Here is an 11,800-nt window from a genome sequence, read left to right on the forward strand (position 1 = left end):
GAATTTAAAAATACCATAGGAAAATTATAAAGATAAAGACAATATAGGAATATTACTAAAGAGTATTATGAAGATAATTTAAAGTTAAGTATGATTTCTTTTGTCACTAGAATTCTTTATAATGATTAATACTAACAGAAAAACAGACTAATAAACCAATATGTTAATACTGAAAAATTAGTAATTTCTCCACATAGCCTATGACAAGATATTCAGAAAAGTGATCAATTTTGAATTATCCCTTTTATTAATCATTCATAATGGGAGCCATTTCAACACAGCTATACACAGTCACATATATAAAGACAAGGAGATTTAATGTTGATAATTATGGTTGGAGGGGTTATTCGAGATATATATGATAAAATATTGAAAAATATGGTAAATTTTATGTATTAATTAATTAATTACGAGTATTCATAACGTGAGAGCTGCTTTAACACGGCTATAGCATAAAGGTGTATACCAGGAGATAAATTGATGCCCACATCAATTTGATTAAAGAGGGGTTACATGAGACACATCATGTATAGGCCTATATCCATCTTAGAATACCGCGGCAACCCTGTTTTTATTTCTGTTCTGGAGTTAGCAGTTATCTTAATCACCGCGGTGCTCCGCCCGTATTTAGGGTTGTCAACGGATCGAGTGGCTCGGCTCACAGCTCATCTACTATCAAGCCGAACCGAGAAATGAACCGAGTCAACACCTCACCTAACCGAGACGGCAAAAACCGATGGCTCACTAGGGCAGAACCGAATCGATTCGGTGGCTCATCCCGAACGAGTCGGCTCAGGTCATCGGCTCAATTGAGCCGAGCCGATGGCTCATTCCAACCAAGCCGGCTCGAACTGTTTGCTCAGTTGAACCGAGCCGAGCCCGTTGACATCACTACCCGTGTTGGGCTTCTACTTAGGTTCAGAAATACGACCGTGCAGGTCTCATCCTTGATGGTAAAAACTACAGTATATACATATATTGGTGCTCACGACATTTGAGGCTGTCCTTTTATTTTTTTTAAAAAAATCTATTGTGCTCTCGTTATCGAGACGAGATGAGATGCAAGCAGTGTCCCCTCTCATCAGCAACACTAAAAGTATTCCACAGTACGGCTTACATTTCTCATGGCTTTCGCTTTACAGTTTAATCAGGCCATGATTTCAAATCGAGCTAAAACGAGCTAAACTCGATCTCCAAAACAGTAACTCAGCTCGAAACTCGACTCGAGAAAACAACCTTTCACACGGCTCGAATTCGAGTCGAGTTTCAGCTCGACTCGTGCCCACCTCTAGTAAAAATGATCAAAAAAGATCGATGTTATTTAAGAAAAAAAATCAGAAACAAAAAATACAGTGCTTGGCTTCATATATCCATTGCTTTCTGTTATAATAATTGCTGAAGCTTATGTTTATTATATGGAGCGCTTACAGCACAGGGCAATCAACCCATAAAGTTGTGAGAAAAATAGGCATAAAATTTGTACTGTAGGCTTAATTACACGGAACCTTTAAGTTTGGATTGTACGCATAATTGTATTGAAAATTTTACACTTTTTTCCTTTATGTTGGTCTACTTACTTTGATTTGGAACTTTGAAATTTCATCCTTTTTTCCACTGAAAAGTATTGATAATTCAACAAGGAAATAATTATATTATGATAATTTAATTGAAATTCATCGTAATTTGGCACATGGCAAACAGCAGTGTGGTAATTGAAGGGGAAGGAGGGAAATTCCCATTCACCTCTGAACACTTTCCAGGAACCTCGTTCCGTTTCGCTTTCTAGACGGGAGAGGAAACTTGGTAATGGTATCAAACCTTCATGTGTAACTACAAAAATTAAATTTATAAACAAATAAGAAATCATCAGTTTATCAGGCTTTAATTGATAATTTATTCACAAGATTCCCTATCAAAGGTGTGGTAGATGAAGTTTCTGTTCTACATGGGTCGACATTGCCAACTGACATGGTCGATATGGAAAAGATGTTGTATGGTGATGGAGAGATGATACTTCTTGCTGAGTATTTCAAACCTGACCAAGAAAAATCGTTATCAGACTTGAGTCTAACAAGTAGATTGTCGATGAGAAGTTGCAGAAATCGGGTAGAAGTATTATCAATTTCCACGACAGAGTGCAAATTTTTAGTAACTCTCTTCTTTGCTTTAGGTAAACTACTTTTGAATAAATATTCATAATAATTGCAATTATGCATATTTGTAACTTAAATTTAACGTGGTGTTTTAGTGATTACACAAATTACAATTATGAGCATGCTTTATGGAAATGCTCTCACATAGGGTACCAGACCACCTTTATACACTATGAAAAACCGATTTTTCAAGGTTTTTTTTTTTTTTTTTTTTTGTGAGAAAAATACTGTGAACTGAGAAACCATAACCTTTTCCATATTGTACAGGGATATTTTCCTGCGAATAGAAGTTTCTTGGGGAATGCGTTCAGAAATTAACACTTGCAAGAATACCCTCTTAGTGCAAGTATATTTTAGGCACACACTAATTTCCCCCCACCTCGAACTGCTTCAATTTCCTCACTGACAAACACTTTACCATTTTATATCATAAAGGTCAGATCCACCGTTATTGTAACAGAGTTGTGCTTGAGCGATTGACTAGAAATTCAAACTCCGATTAGTGATAATTTCGCACTCTTGTTTTATTACAAGTGTAAACTCTTTAGTCAGTTCAGAAGAGGCCGTGGATCGTGTTCAGAGTTGATGACGATGGATTTTGGTGAGTCAGAATAGGTCAAAGTGGATGAGAGTAGTTCATGGTGGGTGATGGGTCAGAGTGGGTCACCGTGGGTGGTGGGTCAGAGTGGGTCACCATGGGTGGTGGGTCAAAGTGGGTCACCGTGGGTGGTGGGTCAGAGTGTGTCACCGTGGGTGGTGGGTCACAGTGGGTCATGGTGGGTGGTGGGTCAGAGTGGGTCACGGTGGGTGGTGGGGCATGGTGGGTCGTGGGTCAGAGTGGGTCATGGTGGGTCGTGGGTCAGTGGGTCGTGGGTCACGGTGGGTCAAGTTTTCATTGACCCACGCCAACTCCCACGCCAACTCTGTGCGGGAGAACTCTGCAACGCAAATTATCAAGTGTACCGTAAGTAGCCCCCTAAGTATCCCGCAAAATAAGTATGCATACGGTCCTCAGAGATTTTACAAAATACTGTAACCTGTGAAATAAAATGAATCTTTGACAAACATTGGTTTTTTGGTATGTCTAAGGTTAGATAAGATCTCTTTGTTCGCTCTGTACATACTAAACGGTGTTTTCTACCCGATTTTTTATTGTAGCAGAGGCAGGAATATTTTATTCTATTTTTGCCGTTTGCTACATTGACAGCTTTCGAACACACTACAGCACTTGTAGAGCGGCTTACTTAGTTCTCGACCAACCAACCTTAATGATATTCTTAGTTGTCTAACGTTGCACGATGTGAAAAATTGGAAGTTCAAATGCACTTTTGCTGTGGTAATACCTTAACAGTAGGTTCATGTTCCATATAGCCTAGATGATAAAACGGGACACTAAATTTCAATAAACAAGCAAATATGATTTTCAGACATAATGATAAGTTACTGTTCGACATAAGTTCAAAAGATATTTTTCACAATCTTATTAGACACACTATGTTAAAGGAGATAATGTACTGAAAAACACAAATGAGCAGTTTTTAACATGCATCTTGTATTGCACTCACAGAGGTAACTACTCCATGTTCTCCAAGTTTACTTGCAATAAAATAAGAGAACACAGTTTCAAACTTTATTTTTTATAAAAGTATTAAAACAGATTCAGATCATTTTAAAATAAATTTATCTTGTCATAATTAGGGACGTCCGCAGGGTGTGTGTACTGGGGGTCCGGATCCCCCCCGAAAATTCGACCTTTGTGTGAATTTAGCCTAATTTTAGGTGCAATTTTAGGAATTTTAATATAAAATACCCTCATATTGAGTTTGGAACCCTCCCGAAATAAATTCCTGCATACGCTACTGGTCACAATGAAAATATATACGTAACGAGAATCGAATTGCATCGCACATATTTGTTTTTATGAAACATGTTTGTCAATCCATTCATTCTCCCCATTCTTCCTATTTTCGCTTTACTTTCCCACAAAATCAACAAAAAGTTGAGTGAGGCACTCGTAAGTGACAAATACCAGTGGCGGCTGGTACTATATGTTGCATGGTTGTGCAACCGGATATTTTTTTAAATACTAAAGATATTTTTAAGTATTACAGTAGTGTACAATAAAACATAAACCTTTGCTCTTGAGCGCAAAACAGTATTGATGCATTTCAAAAAAATTAAATTAAAAAAAACTGAAAGAAAGAGAGTGATACACAAATCCAGTGCCAGCGAGCGTTGCCACTGGAAGCAGTAACATTGAGCATATCGCAGGAAGCTCCTATCTTTTAACATGAGGAAGTGGATTTATTCTTGCATCGCTGCTATCCTCCCGTATTGCGCTCTTGCAGTTGCTATTTAGTTCGCAACTGGTTTATAGTCAGCTTCTGAGTAGTTACGAATTCCTCCGCTTGGCAGCACTTGACTCAATTGATACGTTGAGTGAGATATAGACGCTTGAAAGAAAGAAGTTATTCACCAAACAGAAACTTGCAAAGAGCAAATACGCGTCTGGTGGTAGCAGGGGCGGATCCAGGCTGAATGTTTGGGGGAGGGCGGTCGTTTGAAGTCAATATATTTTATTTTTAAAATAAAAATATCCTATTCTGAGGGGGGATCGAGTCTCGAAGAAGAAAATGTCTTACCACTGGTCTAATTCCTAGCTGTGTGTCGCTCGTGCACACGATCCCGTGTTCGATTTTCAGCGGAGAGCATAAAACATTAATCTGAAATCATTCACTTTCAACACTCATCTGTCTTCTTTAGCCTACATTGCTGGAATGTTAAACTATTATATTTTTCATTTTCGAAGGAAAAAATCTTATATTCATGCTTCTTTATAATAGAACAGCAGACAAAAATACGTAGTTACTGAAAATGAACTTTTTGTCCCTTATATTCATACAAAGAAATGCTAACAAAATACATATTGTCGGAGGAAAGAGGTGTTTCTGGATCCTAAAGAAAATAAAGCGGAAAATATTTGCGGTAGTGATGCTTTCTATTCAGAAAAACTTGGCGAGCAGCATTTCAGATTTCAATGAACTCATAGAAAAATGTGAAGCTCGTAAAGAACGAAGAAATACCTTACATTTTAAATTAACACAAATTTACCTTCTATGGTCAGATATATAATGAAAATTATATAATTAGTATAGTATACAATATAATTGAAATTATTATTACCTTGGTCACATATGCATCCAAGTATATTTAGGATTTCACGAATCAGTCCTGTTTCACGAATGTTCTCCATTTTTAACTTCGTGGTAAGCAATGTCACAAAATACATGGACAAACCCAATATAATTACCATACAAATTATGGACAGCCAAAGATCAAATTCAAATACTTCAATAAATGATTTCCAAGTATAGGAATATTCTGGCTGGCGAATAAATAATCGATGTCTGAAAAAAATAATTTATTCTGAAGAATTTGTAAAATTCTACAATATTACGCAAATATTGTTGTCTAGAAATCTCATTCAACTCAACAAAACATAAAAGAATGCAAGTGTTTAATACTCGAGAAAATGAAGGAAAGCAATTTTTGTAAACCTAAAGATAACGCTTAATGATAACAACGCCACAAATTAGGTTAAAACTGATAGTGAAACATGACAGGCTTGTTTCCAAAGACCTTCTATGTCCATTCATTGCAATGTTACAGGAAACCACCAATCCCGCTGTAATTTTCTAAGGATACACACTCGTAAGATCTTTTGATTTTTCTGATACACTTTCTTACTTGGTATTCTTTTCAAGTATATATCTACTCAATTATTTATTTAAGTTTAAAATTCTGCTTTGGAGATAAAATTTTTCCTTAGCATTCTTTTTAAATAATTATTAATTTGGAAAGTAATACTGCTTACTTTAAAGCGTTCACCTCTGGTGCTTGGGGTCCCGGGTTCGATCCCAGCCCCCGCCAAGTGAACTTTGTGGTGGACAAACACCGTGTGCGTGGGTTTTATCGGGGTTCTCCCGTTTCCTCCCACTTTCTTCATTCCACCATTTCATTCATCACTCATCATCACCGTCTCCTTTAGCCTAACCGGCATATTCGTGGGACGTAAAACTCAAAGATTTCATTTCATTTTCATTTTTGCTTACTTTAAAAGGAAAATTAGGTTGTCATAATATTAATGTGTTGTTAATTTTAGTTAATTATAGTTTATGCAGACATATACACACAGAAATATGCAGAATATATATATATATATATATATATATATATATATATATATATATATATATATATATATATATGTGTGTGTGTGTGTGTGTGTGTGTGTGTGTGTGTGTGTGATGAATTTTACTCTTTAGTCGCCTCATCAATTATACTCTTTGTTCGAACCTTAATCTAGGAATCGTGATGTAACGTTACAGGATCTGTTCATGAAGAACAGGTAGTGTCAAATATTCAGAAGAATCTAAGTTGGTCGCGATTGACCTCCACAACAAAGTGAAAACAACGTTATTATTACATTTCATTCATTAATGATAAGTAGATATTTCCTTTGGTCAGTGTTTTACGAAATTTTAATCTGTTAGTAGTATAAGGTTCTTAAGTGAAATCAATAATATGTACAAGTTATAAAACAATCTTCCAAAAATACTTAAAATGCAATGTATTAGAAGAAATATTTGCACTAATGTAAATGCCCCTAGACATTCAACTTAGCCTGTGGATCGTGTTTATTGAATCAGTGCAGTCAAATATAAGCGCTTTAAACTGTTAGAATTGTACATATTATCACAAAAGTAATTGATTTTATAAGATAATAATATGCCATAAGTATTGTTCACTAAACTTATGCTTTTTGATGCTGATGGATAAATTATAAAATCTGCTGCTACTATCCTGCGACTAAATGATACAGATCTACCGCCAGTATTGACAAATAATTTACATGCCTGTAGCAAATCAAAGAAATGGATGGTACAGGCAAAGAAAGAGTGTATGATATAATGACATCAGTATAAGCAACGAAACATAAAAATTGTCGGAAAATGGATAACCTAGTATTATATGGTTTAATGCAGTCGTCATATAGTACAAATCTAGCACTCTTAAAAGTTAATATTTTCGCTTTCTGTTGAATTAACTGAATTATGTTAAGTTAATTTCGAACCTCACATTACAATATATGAAATATTTCCATATCCACTCTATTCTTCAGATGTCTCTCCCTACAACAAGTATATGTTTCTCTTCATCTCTGACGTGTCTACATAAGAAAACGTTCCATGTTGCTTAGATATATAAAATATTGTCTTCATTGTTTTATAAAGTTCTTCCTATGTTTCCTATAAGTTCTAATCGACGTATCAACGCTTACGAAGTGTATTTCTAATTGTATCTGAATAATGTTTAGTTTATAGTAGTTTACCATATTAACTAACTACGTGCCGTGTTCACTAAAAAGCTCTCTGCCTCTCTGTCGCTTTGTGTGCAGAGCCATCTACATTCAGTTTATACTTTGTATTCCTATTTCTATGGAATCCATCTTAATGTAAACCTCCCACCTGCTCCCTGGACACCCAAATTGTAGTTTTCCAATTAAATTTTCAGTTAGAACTTTGAAAAGCGTTCGTACTTTCTCCCATTCTGAGTACATGATCTGACCACCTGAGTCTCCTAGCTTGGTAATCCTAACGCTGTTTGATAAACGATATAAATTCTGGAGTTCATCACTATGAAATTTCCGCCCTTCCCATTTCCCATTCGTCTTGCATCCAAATATTCATTTTAGGGTCTTGTTCTCAAATGCTTTCAGTCTATCTTCATCCCTCAAAGTAAGTGCCTTTGTTCGGCAACCATACAAGACAATAATAATGATTATCGATATATAGTATCACGAATCCCTAGTTTTAGTCTACATTCAATTTCCCGATGAATATGCTTTTGGTCTGTTAATATTGACTAATGTTATTTGAACCATCCCTTTCTCAAAAGTACAGGGTGCGGCACGTAAAACCGGCCCGTCGTAATATTCTGATATATTGTGTTTTTGGCAACACTTAAATAACCTACCTTCCTACCAAGAGATGTCGTGTCGAGGTCGGGTCGACTTACGTGACCTGCAGCAGTCACGTGCAGCCGCAGCCAGTGAAACTTGTCGAAATCAGTTGAGAAAAAGGCCTCGTTGTGTTAAGCCGGGTGAGTGTCAGTGTGTGATAATGCCGTATTCGATACCCGAGCGTGTTGCCATTGTTGAAGGGTTCATTCTCACTGGATCTTTTGTGAAAAGAAAGAATTTGCTTCGGGAGAAATTTCCAGGACGTCATACTTACCTCAACAAGAAACCTAGCCTGTCTCGTGTTTGTTAGTGTGTCAGCGAGGACCAGGTATTGCAGTACGTACCTGAGAGTACAACACACATACTGCACTTACAGGATAGACAAAAGTTATCGCTTTCGAAGGGTTCCTTGTCTTTTGAAACTCATTACACTCATCTTATTTTCTTTCTCATCTCACATCTCATTGTTGCTCATCTCTCATTTCGACCAGTGGGCCTTGGGCCCATCACTGGTTGACCCGATATGGCGACTGGAGGACAACATGTCGGACTTCCTACGGTAATAGCTGGTCCTACCGTATCCTCTGCAGATTCGGATATCAGACGTAGGCACCGAGATTCACACCGTACCGACAATAGCCCGGAAAGATCACGATCTCCAGTTATAGGTCACCATCACGCAATATCTCCGAAACGTCATCGCCGAGATAGCATCTCAGATTCTGATAGTGAGCGACTTAGAATCGACGACACGGAGTTCCCATCGCTATCTGACAGTACAAAACAACCAATTTATTCGTTCTTGCTTACAAATTTCGACGCAAAATATCAGAACGAAAAGCAAATATATCTCCAACTCACTAAATATTATCGGCGAGCTCAGATCTCTCAAATTGTTGCCACCAGAAATGGGATGATCATCAAATCTCCTGATCAGCATCTCGCTACTACCATTCGTAACAAGTTCAGTTATGAAATTTTTTGCAAGAATGCACAACTCTCTAAACTGACTGACCGGAGAATCAAACAGCCGCCTCCGCCACCTCGCACGCCTGCTTTTTCCGTGGTCATACGAGGTGTAAATCCTGACTTTACGGACGATGAGATTCTACAAGAACTCACAGAGGAAGGGCACAGAGGGAAGTTTCCAAGTGCATCCGCATTAGAAACGACCGAGGTCCCACTTACATGGTCCGAGTGTTATCTCAATCGCAGGACACCATCAACCAGCTTCTTGATAACGGAGCTTATATATATCGCAAACGGCATCGTGTCGAGCCCTCACGCACTGCACGACTAGTACCAATCCGCTGCGAGCGTTGTCAAGAATATAACACGCAAACCAGCGCCAACTGCAGGAATAATTTGAAATGCGGATACTGTGCTGCATTCCATTCCACACGTACCTGTCCGAACCTGCAGCGTCCACCGCAGTGCCCCGCTTGTCCTGAACAACATCCGACTTATAGCTTTAAGTGTTAAGCTCGACCCGCACCTTCACCGGACAAACCTCACTTAGTGGCACCACTTCGCACTCAAAGTGAACCAACGACCGACCCCACTCATTCCTCCAATGTACTACCTGATTCTCAGCCTGTTACAGTATCTCAACTTCTTCAGTTCATCACATTAACGCTACAAAACGTTCATCCTTTTCTACGGCCGCATGTACTACAACAAGTACAGTATGCTGCCCGCTGCATATTCCACGTTACCTTCAATGCCACCTATACAGGCCAACGAGTTCACTTTCACACCACCCGCTTGGAAACATCTGTTTGAAATTATGAATTTCTTCATGGATATCGTTATTATCTTTCGCAACATCAGTTCCCTCAATCAACATAAACCTCTCTTCGAACAACTTCTTCTGGAAGAACATGCATCAGCGTTTCTACTAAACGGAACGCATCTCACACCTCGCATGTCTTGTAAGTTCTTAGGATACCAGATCTTTCGAGCCGACAATCAAACACCAGCCCTCCGCGCCAATGTCGGCGTACTCATTGGATTTGCTTCTCAGTTACCTTATCGTACTTTCCAAGCTCCTATTTCCAACCTTCTAGAATATCTTATCACAACCGTCTATTTCAAAGCTTTATACATCACCTTGGCGACCATCTACGTTCGCCCCGGCCATGCAATACCATACTCCTTTCTTCAGTATATCGCAAACAATTTTCGCCACTTCATTATCATGGCCGATATTAACATTCATAGTAGACCCGCTTACCAGAAGGCTCAATTCCAGGACTTCGTTACAACACCCATACCTTGCATTCTGCATAAACTTCCAAAATCAACACGCCCTCTCTCAGATACCACACCGGATGTTGTCATCACCTCAACTACCCTTGCCGGCAAATGCCATATCGAAGTCTTAGACCCTCTTGGCAGCGACCACCTTCCAGTCAAGTTAACTATCAAACGTTCCTTTCGACATCACTGTTCTGTAAACATTCCACCGAGCGAGGTCCCTAGATTTGACAAAGCTAATTGGGATTACTATAGAGTTCATCTCACTTCTAAGCTTGAACATCTCGAACCACCAAATACGGAGGATGAACTATACTCGGCGCTGGATACTATCACCTCTTCTATCCATACAGCATCTGCCGAGAATATACCTACCTCGCAAGTACATCCATGGCGTCCTCGCTTACCACCTCAATACCTTCACATGATCAGACGTTCTCGACAATTTTACCGAGATTACGTACGTACAAAGAACGAGGAGGCTCTCCGCCATCACCGACAACTCCAACGTACGGTTCGAAACTACGTTATAGCCTATAAACTTCGAAACTGGGTCAAAACGTGCAATACACTGGACGCAACTTCACATCCTACCAAATACTGGAAGAGATTTAACGCATTGACTGGCAAACTCACTCGAACACCTTATCCTCTCATTGACGGTGATCATCCACTCACCTCAGATAGTACCAAAGCTGATGCCTTTGCAAATCACCTCCAAACCATCTTCATGCCATTTCCTCCTGAAAGATCTGAACGACGCCATCCGGCATATACGTTTAATGTTGATTCTCGTCATCTTCAACCCAGTACAAAGCATACCTTTCCAGCTCCTCACGAACTTACCACACCTATCACAGTACCAGAAATTCGTATGAAGTCACAGCTCGCAAACGTAACACTGCTCCAGGCATGGACCCTATCACCTACCGTCACATTAAAGAGAGTCCTTTATGTTTACTGCTCCTGTTAGCCCATATTTTCACTTTCATTTTACGTACCGGTTTCATTCCCGTCAATTGGAAAACCTCTAAGACCTTAATGTTTCTAAAACCTAACAAGCCAGCTACCTCAGTATCATCTTACCGTCCAATCCAATTAACCACTGTTTTCTGCAAAATTCTCGAACGCATTCTTGTTAACAGACTTCATCCACATTTCTCTCGCCATCGCATCATTCCACTCCATCAAGCAGGTTTCCGTCCTCGCATTGGTGTTCATGACCAGCTCTTACGCCTCACCAATCTCATTACGAATCATTTTAACCGCTCACAGCCATCATGTTTACTTCTATTTGACCTTGAGAAAGCTTTCGATAAGGTGGCATCTTGCGCTTTTCTTTAAGCTTCTGTTCTGTAAACTACCAATG

At 38.8% G+C, this 11,800-nt stretch overlaps 1 protein-coding gene across 1 annotated transcript; it reads left to right on the forward strand.

The window, feature by feature from the left end:
• The first annotated feature begins 9,841 nt into the window (after positions 1–9,841).
• Positions 9,842–11,404, forward strand: LOC145676852 (uncharacterized). The gene has a single exon (XM_081747642.1). It carries the CDS (start codon positions 9,842–9,844, stop codon positions 11,402–11,404), a length of 1,563 nt encoding a protein of 520 aa, XP_081603768.1.
• The last annotated feature ends 396 nt before the right edge of the window (positions 11,405–11,800 follow it).

This window comes from Thermobia domestica, unplaced genomic scaffold (genome assembly GCF_964235325.1).
Source record: "Thermobia domestica unplaced genomic scaffold, izTheDome1.hap1.1 HAP1_SCAFFOLD_427, whole genome shotgun sequence".
In the NCBI taxonomy this organism is placed as follows: domain Eukaryota; kingdom Metazoa; phylum Arthropoda; class Insecta; order Zygentoma; family Lepismatidae; genus Thermobia; species Thermobia domestica.

Bases quoted from the DNA above. Each gene is read 5' to 3' on its own strand.
- LOC145676852 (XM_081747642.1), top strand. From the start codon at position 9,842: ATGTACTACAACAAGTACAGTATGCTGCCCGCTGCATATTCCACGTTA.